Genomic DNA, 16,109 nt, shown 5'->3' on the forward strand with positions numbered 1-16,109 from the left:
TCTGGCGAAGAGAGCGAAGAGACCGGCTGACATAATCAGCGATTCACTTGCCGACGGGGAGGACCGGGGCCGAGAGCACCAATCAGAGGCCGCGCAGTGGTAATCACCTCGGGCAGCCGGCAGCCTGTCATTGGCCGAGACTGCACAGGCACGTGGCCGGTCTTCTTTTAACCCGGCAGCGCGCGAAGAATTCCGGAGCAACACGGCCGGCCTGGGGACGACGACGACTTATTGCTGGGGTTGATCGGCTTCCCAGCTCAGGGTTTCCCTTCTAGTCTCGTCCCGGAATACTGTGTTTCTTTGGTGACATTTTGCTGTCATTGAACCCCGACCAAGCTCTGTGTTGACCTTATTCCGAAGTTGCCGGGCGCGCATGCAACAGAATTCTACGTACTACGACCCTTACTTGTCTGATGATGTAGGTTGCCATGCACTTCATACTTACTAGTGCAGTGTACTAGTAGCTTATATGTCGTGTGGCCGGCAGAACATCACTGTCATATATAACTGCACAATCATATTATAGATCCCATCGTAGACTGACTGAATCACCAATGTCATGTATGATCATACACATCCGTCCAGCCATGCAATGTAACCAACCCATACCGTCTAATTATACTGCATGTACGTCGCCGTCGAGTTAAACTTCAGGTTACCCTTGATCACCTTGTCCACCGCGGCGAGGAAGTCCTTCTCCGTAGCCACCTTCCGCCGCGCCCGAATGGCAAACATGCCCGCCTCTGTCGCAACACTCCGGAGCTCAGCTCCCGTAGCGTTGGGGCACAGGCGCGAAATCAGCTCCCACCGAATGTCCCGCTCCACCGACATGCTCTTGGCGTGAATCCGGAGAATGTTGGCACGACCCTCGACATCCGGGAGCGAGAACTCGATCTTACGGTCGATACGACCAGGACGCATCAGGGCAGGGTCCAGAGTGGACGGTCGGTTGGTGGCGAACATGACCTTGATGTTACCACGAGCGTCGAAACCATCCAGCTGCGTAATCAACTCCAACATGGTACGCTGAACTTCGTTGTCACCACCCGCTCCGTCGTCGAAACGAGCACCGCCGACCGCATCAATTTCATCGAAGAAGATAATGCACGCCTTCTTTGTTCGGGCCATCTCGAAAAGCTCACGGACCATCCGAGCACCCTCACCAACATACTTCTGCACCAACTCACTACCAATGACACGGATGAAAGTAGCGTCGGTTCGGTTGGCCACGGCTCGAGCGCAAAGTGTCTTACCGGTTCCGGGAGGTCCGTAGAGCAGGGCACCCTTCGGCGGGTCGATACCGAGGTTCACGAAGCGCTCTGGTGATAGCAATGGCATCTCGACGACTTCTCGCAGCTTCTCAATTTGTTCCTTGCATCCTCCGACATCGCCGTACGTCACATCGGGCTTGTCCTCGACAGTCATCATCGTCACGCTGGGGTCGATCTTAGGAGGAAGAGGTAGCATAATCTGATATTTGTTGCGATCGACACTGTCATCTGTTAGAAGGGAAGATGCATAGCAAAACTGCAGGGTCATACCCGACTCTCATGCCCTCCTCGATATCCGTAGGACTCACGCGTTCCCCGAGGTTGACGACAAACTTGGCGATCTGCTTAACGTTGATAACATATTTGCTCTTATCCGAGTCCTTCTCATCCGAAATGATCTTTGTACAACGGGCTACCTGCAGCGGTTGCTCCTCTGCCATGCGCTGTCGGTCCGCAGCAACATCCCAAAGGTGTGGAGGCGCAAGACCGGTATCGGATTCCTAAGCAGCTCGTCAGACGTGTCCGGTATGACGTATATGGCAGACCTAGATACCTTGACACCAATCTTCTCGTTTACACTCGCTTGTCTGTCCTTGATCTGCTTTTCGAGCTTCTTTAATGCCGTGGCGTAGGGAGCGGCACCGTAGGTCTTCAATACTTGGATATCCCTGCGGCCAGTTAGCCATCCAGATGCGCGAATCAACCACAGTTGATGCTGATAAAACACCGGAATCACCTACTCATCTGTAAGAGGGGTGATCTTCTTCTCTGGCTCTTCGTCATCGGCGAAGTTCTTCTTGTACTTCTCCCAGTTCTCTCCCGTGGCGCTAGGCATGGTGGTGGGAGGATATGTGGCAAGACGGCAAGATGATGGACTAACAAATCAGTTCAGAAATGTATTTGTAGAGTGTAAATGAGGGGGGATTAAATGAAAGGTGCAAAGGCAATGAAGGGCGTGGTGGTGAGATGGAGCTTGATAGATGGAAGAGTGATGTGGTGAGCTCAGCTTGTTGCGGTTCGAGCTGTTGACGCTAGTGGCCGCCAAGCCCAGCAGCAACACCGCCCAAAACGCAACACCGAAGAAATTCCCAGAGCCGCCTCCAGGTTCTGGATCCCCTCGCCTCACCCACTCTTCTTTATCTTCCCCGGTTTCATCAATCTACGGTGTTTATATCGTAGCTATTTTTATCATGGCGTCGACAGCCTCCCAACCGGCCCCCAGCGGCAATGCTTTCAAGGTGCGTCTTTTTCGCGGAGAGAAATACGTGTGGGCCGTTTTCTGATAGACTGCAGGACAAGGAGAAGCCTATGGCCGTCCGTACGTCCAACATTCTGGCTGCCAGAGGTATGTATCTATTCGGAATGTGCTCAGGGGTTTCAAGTACTAATTGCAATCAGCCGTGGCCGATGCCATCAGAACAGTACGCTTGCTTCGATATCGATATGACAAATGAGGGGCTAACCGCAACGCAGTCTTTGGGACCCAGGGGTATGGACAAGATGGTAGGATACATGTCTACTAATTGGAGGTACCGTGGCTAACATAGTAATAGATCCAAACGCCCAAGGGAAACACAATCATCGTACGATCACCTCTCTGTATACCGACTCACACACCCCGCTAACCCCCGCAGACGAACGATGGAAACACCATGTTGAGGGATATGAGCGTCATGCACCCCGCCGCTAGGATGCTGGTCGATCTCAGTGCGGCCCAGGATGTTGAGGCTGGTGATGGTACCACGTCTGTTGTCGTTATTGCCGGAAGCCTGCTCGGTGCTGCAGAGCGCCTGCTTGGAAAGGGTATCCATCCCACTGTCATCTCGGAGTCCTTCCAAAGAGCCGCTGCCGCCGCTGTCGAAATCCTCACCAACATGTCTCGCCCCATCAACCTGACGGACCGCTCCACCCTCCTTCAGGCTGCTTCCACCTCCCTCTCCTCCAAGATTGTTTCGCAGCATTCCGGCCTCCTCGGTCCTATGGCCGTGGATTCCGTGTTGAAGGTCGTCGACCCCAAGACCGCTGAGAACGTCGACCTCCGCAATATCCGTATAGTGAAGAAGGTTGGAGGAACGATTGAGGACAGTGAGATGGTTGATGGCTTGGTTCTGAACCAGCAGGTCATCAAGAGCAGCGGCGGTCCTACCAGAATTGAGAAGGCCCGGATAGGTCTGATTCAGTTCCAGCTCAGCCCGCCTAAGCCTGATGTAGGGTCGAGGATCCCTTGAGCCTGAAATGCAATACTAACAATGGCTTCAGATGGAGAACCAGATCGTCGTGAACGACTACCGCCAGATGGACAAGATCCTCAAGGAAGAGCGCCAATACCTCCTTAACATGGTCAAGAAGATCCAGAAGACCAAGTGCAATGTCCTTCTGATCCAGAAGTCCATCCTCCGTGATGCCGTCAACGACCTTTCCCTTCACTTCCTTTCTCGCCTTAAGATTTTGGCCGTCAAGGATATCGAGCGTGATGAGGTTGAGTTCCTCTGCAAGAGTTTGGGCTGCAAGCCTATTGCCAACATTGACTCTTTCACCGAGGACAAGCTGGGTACCGCTGACCTGGTTGAGGAAGTGCAGCAGTCTGGTGCTCGCTATGTGAAGGTCACCGGTATCAAGACCCCTGCTGCCGCCGCCAACCAGACCGTTTCGATCGTCGCCCGTGGCGCCAACAACCTCATTTTGGACGAGGCTGAGCGTTCTCTTCACGACGCTCTTTGTGTCATCCGTTGTCTGGTGAAGAAGCGCGCCCTCATCGCTGGTGGTGGTGCTCCTGAAATTGAGATCGCCCACGCCCTTGCCATGCGTGCTCGTCAGCTGACCGGCACGGAGGCTATCTGCTGGAAGGCATTCGCTGATGCCATGGAAGTCATTCCCACCACGCTGGCAGAGAATGCCGGTCTGAACTCGATCAAGGTTGTCACTGAGCTGCGCCACCGCCATGCCCAGGGCCAGCACAACGCAGGAGTCAGCATTCGCAGTGGTGGCGTGAAGGACGACATCACTGAGGAGAACATCCTGCAGCCGCTCCTGGTGAGTACCAGCGCGATCGAGCTGGCTGCTGAGACGGTGAAGATGATTATGAGAATTGATGACATTGCTTTGTCGCGGTGAGCGATGGCGCGGAGTGAAATGGAAAATTAAGCCAGGTGGTGTACTATGACGAGTAATTTATCAATCATACCATGTTCAAAAGATAGATCGTTGGTGTTTAATTGCACATAATCATCGCCATGCAATTTCCTTGTATTCATCTACCGTAGTGTTCGCTATGAATCCAATATTGATGCTGTGTCCCATTCATAATTCATGACTCTTCACCCTTGCTGTATGCAGTGCCGATACCGCAGTTAGGGAAGGACAGGACGTTACTGCAGCCCGCCACCCGATTAACATCGGAATTTACCAGTTTTCTTCATTAAATCGCCGGAAGTCACAGATATATATCTAATTGCATGATTAGCCAGCAATCGTCTGGGTGGAAAACTGGCTATAAAGGCAGCCTCCGTCTTCCCTTCCTCCCCTTCATCTTTCTTCTCTACAGCACTGCCAGTCATGAGCACTAATCTTATGGGAGTGTATACTTAGACTACTACACTTATATCAACTTTCATTCCTAAGTCTCGAAATATCCATCTTTTCATCTCTATCTCCATGCTATCGTTCCAGTTACCCAAATCGTCAACGGGGATGTATGTATTCAGAAGATGCAACACTTCCGGGTTCCAGGAGCTTGATGTCTCTTTTCTATAACCTATTAGCTTGGTGCCCATCAGTACATAACTTTCTCCCGTCTCTCCGATAAATTTTGCATGCGCCTGCAACCGGACAAATCCAATCAAGTGATGTTCAATACGCAGAATCCTGCCCCCTAACCCGGGTGGTCGGCGGGGTCATCATCGTCCATCAGGACCTATATTGAATGTGGGAAGCCAGCGGTAATACGTTTTTATGGCTTCTCCAAAACCCTATTGTCGGTGCTCCGACTTTTAAACCTAAATATTCACACCCCAAGATGGAATTTGATCGGAAGATGGCTTTCCAAAGACATGCAAGATTGGATCCCATGATTCGAGCAGATGGTGAATGCTAGCTGGGAGTACCTGGTAGAAAAAGATAAAGACGTATGGCCCATATGAACGCTGTCGATGAATCCCTAGATTCATTATGTGTGACATCAAACGATGATAGTCCGATCCCTGAAAACTAGACGGAAAGACCAACAACCCCGAAAGAAGATCACATCGACAAGGACCCGCGGCAGCACAAACAGCTCTGGGACTTCCAGATATAGTGAAGAAGTTCCTGTCACACTGGCCTTTGTCGGCGTGGCGATTCATCATGCGGGACGGCAATCTGCTCTACATTCACAGGATTCAGTGTTGCCTTGGTACCTATAGGAAGGATTCACTACTTTCGTGTTGTTGGGCAATCTACTCAAAGTAGGGCTGGTGTCAGGTTTTCCGCCCAACAAATCTATGAAGACCTGAGGGACTCGGGAACGCCGCCATTCTACACCCCAAGGCGCATGCAATGCCAAATTCCAAATTCCAAATGGGAGCTTGATCATGCGCTGTCCTCTTCTTCACGGCGATAGACTTGAGGCCGAAAGCATCTTCACCCTCGCTGCATTACGGCTTTGTCGAGATTCAGACAACAGCAGGACTATGAAAGAAAATGCAATTCCAGTGCTCAGAAATTAACACTGAAAATCATTCACTAAGGATACTGTCGCTGCCGCACTGCCGATATTCACATCCTGGGTGAATCTCTCATGACAAATTGTGGCCGCACAAGAAAAAACTCAGCTATGTATACAGGCGAGAAAGCATTTTCAATTCTCTCCTCTTTTCATTTCTTCATCACTCAGTTCTTTCCTCACTTCATTCCTCTCCTCTCAACCCGCTCTACATCGCGATTATTTCTCAACACTCAGTGAGGTTGGCTTTTCATATTTACTGCTTCCTTGAAGAAATAATATCGTGATGAAGAAGACAAGGCACTACGAGCTACCTATACTCAGCTTGCAGAGTTCATGGCTCTCTTCGGTGGCCTTCAGGCCTCATGAAGTGTATGACCTACTCATGACTACCCGTTGAATGGTAAGTTTGCTGACCATTGAAGGGATTTTACATCAATTTGAAGGGATTTTACATCAACAGAGAGAACGAGGAAGTTGGTATCTTCACAGATAATGAAGACCGCAAGCTCCAGTGTTTCACAGCACACAGACTTGGTAGGTGTCTTTTCTTGCTCCTTTCCTATCACAGGGCGATGGCTGTGACAGCGTGTCACATGACAACGAATCGATTGAATTGAAGCTTATAAGTGATGCGCGTTCTGAGTCTGTTGACTCAGAATTCTAGTCTTTTACCGGTTAGCCGAGTGGTTAGTATCGGACGATTCACTCCTGAAGCGCACCAGGAGTGGATCGTGACAATGGCGTTTATCTTTGTGGTATCGTTTGTTGAACTGACTGAGCAGTTTTACTACGCGCTAGACCAACTGACAGCATCTTCCAAAAGAAACCTGGAAGAGATGGTTTCCAGGAAATCCCGTTCCCTGGTCCTGTACTTCACCTTGACGCAGTCAGCTCTCTCCATCGCGGTCGCTCCTCTGGCAATCGACACGAACCACAACCTCAGCGATCCTGGCGTGGACATGATCAATGCCAAATAGGTCAGTCCCTTCAGAGTAGTGCCGCTGTGCCTCTTGAATATTGACTAACACTCGCATCTTCTAAAGTGAAACTCATCAACGTTCCTCAAAATGGTCGTCCAACTCCTCGAAGACACAGCTAAGACTGTTCTACAATTGGAGAAGAGTTCCTGAAAGAATTCTTTTTAGACTATATACTACTAGGAGTAAATAATCTCCTAGGCGGATCACTGGTCCCCAGAACATCAAGAGAAAGAAGCGCAGTGCTTCTCTAAGCATCATCCAGTTTTCTCGTTGTCTCCTTCTTTGCACGGGAGACCTGCATTCCCAGCAATTGATAAGGAGGGTGCTAGCAGCACACCTTGAAGCACATAGCAATCAAAGCTCACTTCAAAACTAAGTATCCCGACCTTGTTCAAACGGTACCAAGAGACGTTACTGGTTGACTGGCTATCTCAGACAGAGGTTCCAGTAGCTACCAGTCCTCCAACCGATACAACTGCTTGCTAGCATCAACATCGGCAACCTCGACTTCCAGGTGGCAGTCTTAAGCCACTATCACCGACCGGCTCACCCTCTTATCCACTCACCTCGCCTTCTCCAGAACACTCGATCTCATACCCTCTTATGTTCGACATCAATTCAATATCATACCTAGCCGTTATGGGCCACCCTTCAATGTGAAGTTGAGTCGGCATGCAGTAGCAACCAGAAACCTCCAGTGAGTATGGTTCTTTCTAAGCATTCCTATCCATGGTTTCTTCTTACTGATTGGGAAAGCTCATTACAGGACGCTCGCAACCAAAATTCTTCCTCGGTCTCCTAGGATGACATTTAACATAACGAAAAAAAAAAAAAAAGAAAATAAGATTACAACAAAAGAAGAAGATCAAAATTTCAAGAAGTCAAAAGCGAAAGGAAAAGAGAAGAAAAGAAAACATACACACACAGAGGAGAAAAATTTCCCTGAAAAATGAATTAAAGAAGGAAGAAAAGAAAAGGGCAAATGGCAAATCGCAAATTGCAGAGGGCAAGCATCAGAAAGCAACGAATCAACCTCCACAGATCCCAATACCCCTGCTCTCGACAGAAGAACATCGTGAACGTTCCGGACTTCGGCCTCTCAACTTGGACATCTTTCACAACAATTGATACAATCAATGAACAAACGGACGGGCCTCCCTGGTTCTTCCAGACTGAGTGGAAAGCAGCAGCAGGTTCCATCGATCCGACTCCCGGTCTTCTCTCGCCTCTGTCATTTACAGACTGCGTTGGACGAACGGGACGGCGTGAGTTCCTCAGTCGTGCCATTCCACTTAGTTACGCCAGAGGCACTCCGGCTACTCGGCTTACAGGCTGGGTGAAATGCAGCAGCAGGTTCCATCGATCCGACTCCTGGCCTTCTCTCGCCTCTGTCATCTACAGACTGCGTTGGACGGACGGGACGGCGTGAGTTCTTCAGTCGTGCCCATCACTCAGCCAACCAAGAGAGTCCAAGTTGATCTATACAGGCTGAGCGAGAAGCAGCAGCAGGTTCCATCGATTCCGACCCCCGGCCTTCCAATGCCTTCGTCACCTTTGACGACGTAGCGGACGGACGGGGCGGCGTGAGTTCCTCAGTCGTGTGATCTCGCTCAGCTGGTGTACGAGTCCAAGCAAAAGAACGATGTTCAAGTCTGATGCAGCATGGGATTGATTCGTTGTTTCCTCTGAATATCCTTCGTCCTTCAGTCTTCATCAGGAAAATAAAACTGTCTCAAGTCTGCACATCCTACTCTCCAGTCCTGGCCTAGCCCGTCAACATACCATGTCGTCAAGCAACAAAGAGCATATCGAAGATGGGATTTTCCGAACTACACAGTGAAAACATCCACGCATGATGGCATTCCCACCAGTCCAACTTCCTTTCTCCAAGTCTCCGATGACGGAAAATACCATATATATCATCCATCACACCGAGGCATGATACATTATCTGCCTACGGCTGGAGATGTAATGTCTGTGCGAAACAATAATGTCCACACTTGCTGGCTGCTCTACTCACTGAAAACTACAACCTTCCTAACAAAAATCCCTATAGCTGCAGCTACTAGGCCTGGCTTCACTCACAAGTATCCCACGGCGTATGAACTCGGCCTGTGGCGAACACAATGTCGACGAGGACTGAAGCGTACCGGGCTCATGACCTGCTTGCAATTGTTCCGGAAATTTTGAAGGGGGTGATTGGCGATATATAATCATCTTTGCTACTATTTCGTTCGTCCTTAGAGGACAACCTTTGGCAGAATACACTGTCTCCGTGGGGCTTTAAGACCTTCGAATGAAATCATAGATTCCCGAGACACTCGAGCAGGTTGAATACCACTTGCTAGCCAAGCACACCATTCATACATGTTTTCGCAGCGATGTCGATCCTACCTTCTCCAAGATAAGGTACTTCAGATCATCCGCAACACGAAACTTTTTACCAACAATGTCCAACTATATGACATGTCCTGCAGTCGAATGCATCACGCTGGATTTGATCTTGGGATCAATTGACGAAAATCGTCCGGATTGATGTCTGTCCTTGGACGTCATCTTCCAATTCGGAGAAAAGAAAGGGCTCGGATATCTGTTACCATTTCATCCTGTCTTGTCTGGTCTTGTCTTGTTCTTGTTGTATGATATCTCCTTCAATGAATGATGAACATAAATCCATCGGGGTTGTCTGCATCTGGATGATACTTTTGTATGCCTTCATACCAATTGTTATTGTCTCAATGGAATCTACTGTGGATACACAACCATCCTATCCTATGTACCAGATGATATGATACATGTGCAGCAGCAGCTAGACATAGATGCTGCACGGTGCTTTATCACATTATTATTCTCCTCCTCGAGATAACCAATAAAAATCCGAGGTTGCGAATATCTCCTCTACATCAGCAACTCTTCGAGATCCTCGAAAGCAGGATCTCACTACCACACTTCCTTCCTTCCAAACCCCACTAACTCAGCACATATTATTCTCTCACCAGTCAAGTCTCTTTGCATAATTCGAGTATATCGAATAGAAACTCCAGTGGTCTATCCCACTCCCTCTACAATACATAGAACAAACCCCAGTTCCTATCTAGCAAGCATTTCCCAGTGAGTGGGATGCGATAGCAATCGAATCAAATGTCACAGACCCGAAGAATCATCCTGCACCTCATTATTCATTATATGAAAGGAAGAAGAACTTCCACCCATGGCCGTGCGTATCCTCAGTGAACTGTGTTTACTATGTCTATTGAACATTTTTGGATGCTAAGAGGATCATGTTTTGTTAGTGGGTGGTTGGGGTGGAAGTCATGACTACGGTGCCATTTCTGTATTGGGGATGATGGAACACAGTTCCTACTAATTCAGAGTGATGAAAGGTGTAGGATCAACTCGTTGTTGCTGTTGTTGTTGGAATGGTGTGGTTATGGTGGGGCTTGAATTATCATGAGAAGGGGGTGGGGTGTGATGTGATGTGGTGTGGTGTGGTGTGGTGTGGTGTTCTCTTTTCGAGTTGGATATGAGCGGGCTGGTGTCCTTTGTATTCTTTGCATAGTGGGGGTTGCATGTGTCGCGAATAGAAGAGTATGGGATGAAGTGGGATAATGGAACGATTCAAGTAAATCCAATTCTTATTCTTCTATCTAATTGAGTATTCTATTGTGTAATAGGATGAGAGTAGGGAATTAAGAGAGTTTGAATTTGGGATTGGAGGTTTGAAGGTTTTTGTCTACACAGTGGTTCTAGTTCTTTGGATGGAAGAGTGGAATTGAGTCAGATAGATGCACTGTTGTGGTCTGCTTGATCTATCATAAGTAAGGATATCTAACTAATGTTCTGGTTACGTCTTACTGCTTGAACTGAAGTAGTGGGATGTCAAATTACTCGTGTATTGACTAGCTGTCAAGGGGCAAGGGGTATAACTGCAACTAAATACTCACTCCAAACGCCATTCCAAACATCGATCCTAATCTCAACCAACAACTACTTTTCCCGCGGCTCCACAAATGATCCAAGAACATCTCATAGACCGACGACCGGAAAGCCTTGCTATGCATGCAATCCGTCCTTCCAAACAGAGGAGACATAGGAAAAGCAGTCAACGAATGTACCGCATCAAATATTCATAGCTTCATATCCCGTAATCACCATTATCGTTAGCACTCATATGAACGAACTAGATGCGATGTATATGGTCAGTCACGCAATGATGCCTGACCCAGAGGTTCCTGATCCCCAGCGGATGCGTTTGAGACCACCTCGGACGGCTTCTTGGCCACAGCCTGCCGCTGCTCTGCCGGGCACACCAGCATCGCCAGCCACGGTCATTCCCGTGCTGGCCTCCAAACGTCCGACTTCGCGGCCCAGCACGTAGCCGGCGGAGAAGCTGATAGCTGAAAACAAGACGACAACACCCGCGCTGATCACCCAGGTCATGACGGTGGGACTGGCAGTCGAAGCATCTGCTATGCTGGCTCGACGGCCCTTTTTTGCAGAGGAGTGGCTACGTTCTTTGGATGGGCTGGACCGCCGCTTAGCTCGAGGGGCCGACTGGACATCGCGGGGTGAGTATGCGGCCGGCTGCGGAGTGGGTCCCTGCCGCGGGGTCCGAGTGGGGACAGTCGCTTCCGTCCCTACGGCTTCCTCGCCAACTTCTCCTCCCATCGCTACTGACTCCGGTACTAAGCGGAAGGAAGATGGGTGGCCTCGAGAAGGACTGGCCTGTGAGGGGGGAGGGTCGGATTTGGGCAGACCGCGGGCCGCAGCAGCACAGGAGAGCAATGTGGATAGACTGGCACGCAGAGCGGCGTCGTGATCCGCGTGGTGGGACGGTGAGATCATATTGAATGGACTATGTTGCTGGGAGGATCTCCGTGCGGAGCGTATACTTGCTTGAGAGTTTCTGCGAATCGCTGTGCGACGGCTGGAGTTGGACACCTCACTGGGCTGTGAGCGGTGTCCTCCGGTAGGCCTCCAAGAGGTGTTCTGAGATGCAGGTGGGTGCGAGAAGACGTTGGGCTGAGGAACAAAGGGGGCTGAACCCATACGCATTCCCAACGCCGTTGAGTTGTCGTCGTCATCATCATCATCCTCATCGCTGGCATCATCGGAAGCGGTGGAAGAGGGACCTGGTCCCGGGACGAACGGGGTAGGTAAAGCTTGACGGACCATGTCCTCGTTCGAACTGCTGAGGACGCGGTCCGACTCGCTCTCACTCTCCTCGTATTCGTCTTGGCTACTGCTTTGTTCGCGGGACGAGTAGTCGACTTGGGCGGTGGTGACGGCAGCCAGCCGCTGCAGACGGCGCCGTCGGCTGCGATGGTATGCACCAGCTTCATCCTGCTGGACGCGCAGACCCGTGGTGATGATATCGTCGTTGGTGCCGGCGGAGGAGAGGGAAGAGGAGGAGGGCTGGGAGGAGACCTCGATCCAGGAATCTATATAATAACGTAGTGAGTACATGGTGGTGGTACAGATAATAGTGACTTTTGAAAGAGAACTGGCAATGCATGCAGATCGGAGTGAATGAAGATGCAGGGGACAGGTGCAGACATGCCAGGCGTAGGGCAAATATCTGGAGAAAACCAGGATGACGCACCTTCGGATCTCGTGGGCGCAACAGCAGCAGGCGACCGGGACTGCTGGAAGGCGTGAGGCTCGCGCGACGGCGGCTGATGGGCTTCTCGCGTCAGTCGCCCGACCGATCGAGGGTCATCGTGCACCTGACCCAGCAGGTCATAGTGGTTGGGTTGCATGATGTGAAAAGGAAGGAGGATAGGGGGAGAGTGACGAGAGGGGGTGGGAGGAGATGAAACAGTAGAGTAAGGAAAGAAAGGGATTAATAAGAAGGTAGAAGTAGAAGTAGAAGTAGAAGTAGAAGCAGGAGAATCAGCGGTGATGAGATGAGATGAGTGACCAGGCAGGCAACACACGGTCAGTCAATCCTCAGACCACGGGGAATGCAAGCGGACCGTTCAGCTCGTACGCTGAGCGGTCAGAAAAGGGCGGGGTTTGGGATGCAACAGTTCAGTTTGAATGGGTGATTGATGGGGGGAGGATCCGTTAAGATTATCTTATCAGTAGTACTTCGTAGGTGGGCAAGTGGATGCTGGCAGTTACCGTGAAGAAAAGCATCAATAAATTGGTACTTTAGGTTGGTTCCCTGTCTGTTCTCCAGCATCCAACCTGGAGTTCAAAATGAGAAAGAAGATACCTCCAGCTGCTTCTTCTTTCTATTCACTCAGGTTGAACGGGATAATCCAAGAACAACAATAGACGCGAGCAACAAGCGAGAGAGACGGGGAGAATAAGAAGGGGGAGGCGAGCACGAGGGCTGGTCCATCATCCGACCCTCAACCAGCCTTTTCCCAACTGCACAGCTGACTTGTCCCCCCGCTGCCTCTTCCCGCTGATAGGCCCACCATCACGCACTCGCAGCAGATCTGGTCGATCCGTGCCACCCTATTCACCCAAACAAAGAGAGCCTTTAGGAGAAAAATAAAAAGAAAAGAAAAGAAAAGAAGAAAAAGTAACATCATTCTGGTCATAGCCATTCATTAAATTGGTATGGTATGCTACCTAGATAAAACAGGCACATAGCTCACTAGCTACCTAGCTAGCTAGCTTGACATAATGCAGACAACTTTTGGGGTACCAGAAACAGTGAGGAATAATGACAATAACCCCGGAACCATAACCCATTGCCCAAAACAAAAAGCAGTCTAGAAAAACATAGGTATACGTCGGTTAGTACTCTTACACACTGACTTAGAAGGTGACCTTGGTGCCCTTGTACTCGGGGATACCACCGCGAGCCTTGTTGGGGGCACCACCACCACGGCCACCGAAGCCACCACGGCCACGGCCACCACGGTCACCGAAACCGCCACGACCGCCGCCACGACCGCCGAAGCCGCCACGGCCACCACCGCGACCACCACCGCCGCCGCCGTTGTTGGCACGGGGAGTGCTGAAGTCCAGACGCACCGGGCGTCCGAGCAGGTCAGCACCCTGGAGCTCGTTGAAGGCAGCGCGGGCCTCGTCGACGGAGGAGTACTGGACGTAGCCGAAACCCTTGGGGCGGCCAGAGTCGGGGTCGGTGGGCAGACGGATACCGAGGATGCTACCCTTCTCACCGAACAGCTCGCCGACGGAGTCCTCGTTGGCGTCGAAAGGAAGGTTTCCGACGAAGAGGGTGTCACTCTCGGGGCTGGCCTGGTCACCGAAGGAACGGGCACGAGCGTTGGCGCGGTCCTTGAAACCACCCTGCTGGTCCTTGTTGGCGGGACGGCCAGTGGCATAGTCCAGGTTGATGACACGTCCGTCGATCTCAGCACCCTTCTTGGCCTCGAAAGCCTTGGCGGCATCAACGGCGTTGGTGTACTCAACGTAACCGAAACTGAAAGGGTTTAGCAATGGCTTGATAAATATGGAAGACGAAAGTACTCACCCACGGGAGCGGCCAGTGTCACGCTCAGTCATGATACGAACACCGGAGAGCTCACCGAAGCTCTCGAACTCGGACTGGAGCCAGGCCTCATCGACGTTCCAGGACAGGTTACCGACGAACAGGTTGGCGGAAGCACCAGGAGCAGGGTCCTCAGTCTTGGACTTCTTGGGGGTAGCGGAGGTCTCCTCCTCAGCCTTACGCTTCTTGGAGGGCTTCTCGCTCTCCTCAGACTCAGAGTCAGAGTCGGAGTCGGAAGAGTCGGAGTCGGAGTCAGAAGAGTCGGAGTCGGAGTCAGAAGAGTCGGAAGACTCCTGGGGACATTAGCATCAAACTATGAAGTGAGAGGGATGGACAGCATACCTTCTCAGCCTTCTTCTCCTTGGTTTCCTCCTCGCTCTCAGAGTCAGAGTCGGAGTCAGAGTCGCTCTCGCTGGACTCCTTCTTGGCGGCCTTCTTGGGGGCCTCCTCCTCAGACTCAGAGTCGGAGTCAGAGTCAGAAGACTCGGACTCGGACTCGGCCTTCTTGGTCTCCTTCTTAGCAGGCTTCTCATCCTCGGACTCGGAGTCAGAGTCGGAAGACTCGGACTCAGAGTCGCTGGACTCAGCCTTCTTAGCAGCCTTCTTGGGCTCCTCCTTGGTCTTCTTGGCAGGCTTCTCCTCCTCGCTCTCGCTGCTAGAGGCGTCGTTCATCTCCTCATCGCTGTCAGAGTCGGAAGACTCAGACTCAGACTCGGAAGACTCGGACTCGGACTCAACCTTCTTGCCCTTCTTCTCGGTCTTCTTGGCGGGCTTCTCGTCCTCACTCTCGCTGCTGGAGCTGGAGTCGGAGGCCATCTCCTCGTCGCTGTCGGACTCGGACTCGGAAGACTCGCTGGGAGTAGGCTCCTTCTTCTTCTTCTTGTCCTTCTTCTCCTTGGAGGCAACCTCACGAGCAATCTGCTTGCTCTTGGCCTTGGGGGACTGAGAGGACTTGGTCACACCAGCAGACTTAACCTTGCTAAGGGTCTTGTCAACCGGCTTCTCAGAGCCCTTCTTGGTAACGGACTTGGTCTTGGACATTTTGATCTGAAGGGAACAATGATTAGTCCAAGAGATAGCAGACAGGGTGATAGGAAGAAGGGAAGAGACGAACCAAATAAACTGTAAACTAAGCAAGTATACAGAGAAAAGCTAGGAATGTGCGGCAGATCTTATAATCCCACAATCACCCGATTTGTAATGGAAATTTTCAAATACCCACAGGTAACCCACAACGACAGTGTCTAAGCCCACACGAGACGACAGGGAAGCTACCGTCTATGATATGAAACCCACGAGAGTATCCCACAGATCCCACAGAATAGATGTGATATGCTACAGCCCACAGCCCTCAATGCAAGAAGCCCACAGAGTGTCTGTTGAAGCGCACTGTTAGATATGCAATGAAAAGAGATGAACACTTAGTTGAAAAGACAACCAAGTGAAGAAGAGTGATAAAAAATGATGGAAAAAGGTGAAGGGGAAGAGTAGGACAGGAATGAAGGAAGAAGAAAAGATCCCAGCTGGGGAGCAGCTCTGATAAGGCGACTGAACGCAAAAAAAATTTTGGAGGCTGGCAGAAAAAAATCAACATCACCTACCGCCTGCTGCAGCTAGGCTAGCTCAGGAACTAAGTGGGGAACTGGCTGGGAGACTAACCTGACTGGGCCCGACTCCGACCGGTC

The 16,109-nt window shown here is 50.8% G+C and overlaps 6 protein-coding genes across 6 annotated transcripts; 3 read left to right on the top strand and 3 right to left on the bottom strand.

The window, feature by feature from the left end:
* Positions 1-481: 481 nt before the first annotated feature.
* On the bottom strand, positions 482-2,251 carry rpt1 (proteasome regulatory particle base subunit RPT1). Its single transcript, XM_025528649.1, has 4 exons — positions 2,012-2,251; positions 1,825-1,939; positions 1,542-1,771; positions 482-1,492 (listed from the first exon to the last, which is right to left on the bottom strand). The coding sequence occupies exons 1-4, from the start codon at positions 2,104-2,106 to the stop codon at positions 613-615; spliced, it is 1,320 nt and encodes a 439-aa protein (XP_025385917.1). The 5' UTR covers positions 2,107-2,251; the 3' UTR covers positions 482-612.
* Positions 2,252-2,387: 136 nt separating this feature from the next.
* On the top strand, positions 2,388-4,453 carry BO83DRAFT_380178 (chaperonin-containing T-complex subunit CCT4). Its single transcript, XM_025531689.1, has 7 exons — positions 2,388-2,509; positions 2,565-2,616; positions 2,670-2,692; positions 2,745-2,774; positions 2,825-2,854; positions 2,906-3,478; positions 3,531-4,453. The coding sequence occupies exons 1-7, from the start codon at positions 2,462-2,464 to the stop codon at positions 4,383-4,385; spliced, it is 1,611 nt and encodes a 536-aa protein (XP_025385918.1). The 5' UTR covers positions 2,388-2,461; the 3' UTR covers positions 4,386-4,453.
* A 2,149-nt stretch (positions 4,454-6,602) lies between these two features.
* Positions 6,603-6,950, top strand: BO83DRAFT_429145 (uncharacterized protein; the record flags this gene model as incomplete). Its single annotated transcript, XM_025535442.1, has 1 exon — positions 6,603-6,950. The coding sequence occupies one exon, from the start codon at positions 6,603-6,605 to the stop codon at positions 6,948-6,950; it is 348 nt and encodes a 115-aa protein (XP_025385919.1).
* A 985-nt stretch (positions 6,951-7,935) lies between these two features.
* On the top strand, positions 7,936-8,519 carry BO83DRAFT_429146 (uncharacterized protein; the record flags this gene model as incomplete). The annotated part of the gene is made up of 2 exons (XM_025535443.1): positions 7,936-8,378; positions 8,441-8,519. 2 exons carry the CDS (start codon positions 7,936-7,938, stop codon positions 8,517-8,519), a joined length of 522 nt encoding a protein of 173 aa, XP_025385920.1.
* Positions 8,520-11,156: 2,637 nt separating this feature from the next.
* BO83DRAFT_400706 (uncharacterized protein) lies at positions 11,157-12,712 on the bottom strand (the record flags this gene model as incomplete). Its single annotated transcript, XM_025533413.1, has 2 exons — positions 11,157-12,394; positions 12,556-12,712. 2 exons carry the CDS (start codon positions 12,710-12,712, stop codon positions 11,157-11,159), a joined length of 1,395 nt encoding a protein of 464 aa, XP_025385921.1.
* Positions 12,713-13,501: 789 nt separating this feature from the next.
* BO83DRAFT_342227 (putative nucleolin protein Nsr1) lies at positions 13,502-15,939 on the bottom strand. The gene is made up of 4 exons (XM_025528650.1): positions 15,539-15,939; positions 14,767-15,471; positions 14,407-14,717; positions 13,502-14,355 (listed from the first exon to the last, which is right to left on the bottom strand). The coding sequence occupies exons 2-4, from the start codon at positions 15,463-15,465 to the stop codon at positions 13,725-13,727; spliced, it is 1,641 nt and encodes a 546-aa protein (XP_025385922.1). The 5' UTR covers positions 15,466-15,471; positions 15,539-15,939; the 3' UTR covers positions 13,502-13,724.
* Positions 15,940-16,109: the final 170 nt, after the last annotated feature.

This window comes from Aspergillus eucalypticola (assembly GCF_003184535.1).
Source record: "Aspergillus eucalypticola CBS 122712 chromosome Unknown BO83scaffold_20, whole genome shotgun sequence".
Lineage (NCBI taxonomy): Eukaryota > Fungi > Ascomycota > Eurotiomycetes > Eurotiales > Aspergillaceae > Aspergillus > Aspergillus eucalypticola.

Bases quoted from the DNA above. Each gene is read 5' to 3' on its own strand.
- BO83DRAFT_342227 (XM_025528650.1), bottom strand. From the start codon at position 15,465: ATGTCCAAGACCAAGTCCGTTACCAAGAAGGGCTCTGAGAAGCCGGTT. The intron at 14,718-14,766 runs GTATGCTGTCCA...TAATGTCCCCAG, and splicing joins AGGAGAAGAAGGCTGAGAAG to GAGTCTTCCGACTCTTCTGA. The intron at 14,356-14,406 runs GTGAGTACTTTC...AAACCCTTTCAG, and splicing joins GACACTGGCCGCTCCCGTGG to TTTCGGTTACGTTGAGTACA.
- BO83DRAFT_380178 (XM_025531689.1), top strand. From the start codon at position 2,462: ATGGCGTCGACAGCCTCCCAACCGGCCCCCAGCGGCAATGCTTTCAAG. The intron at 2,617-2,669 runs GTATGTATCTAT...AATTGCAATCAG, and splicing joins CAACATTCTGGCTGCCAGAG to CCGTGGCCGATGCCATCAGA. The intron at 2,693-2,744 runs GTACGCTTGCTT...ACCGCAACGCAG, and splicing joins TGGCCGATGCCATCAGAACA to TCTTTGGGACCCAGGGGTAT.
- rpt1 (XM_025528649.1), bottom strand. From the start codon at position 2,106: ATGCCTAGCGCCACGGGAGAGAACTGGGAGAAGTACAAGAAGAACTTC. The intron at 1,772-1,824 runs GTATCTAGGTCT...CGAGCTGCTTAG, and splicing joins ACGAGAAGATTGGTGTCAAG to GAATCCGATACCGGTCTTGC. The intron at 1,493-1,541 runs GTATGACCCTGC...AACAGATGACAG, and splicing joins GAGGAGGGCATGAGAGTCGG to TGTCGATCGCAACAAATATC.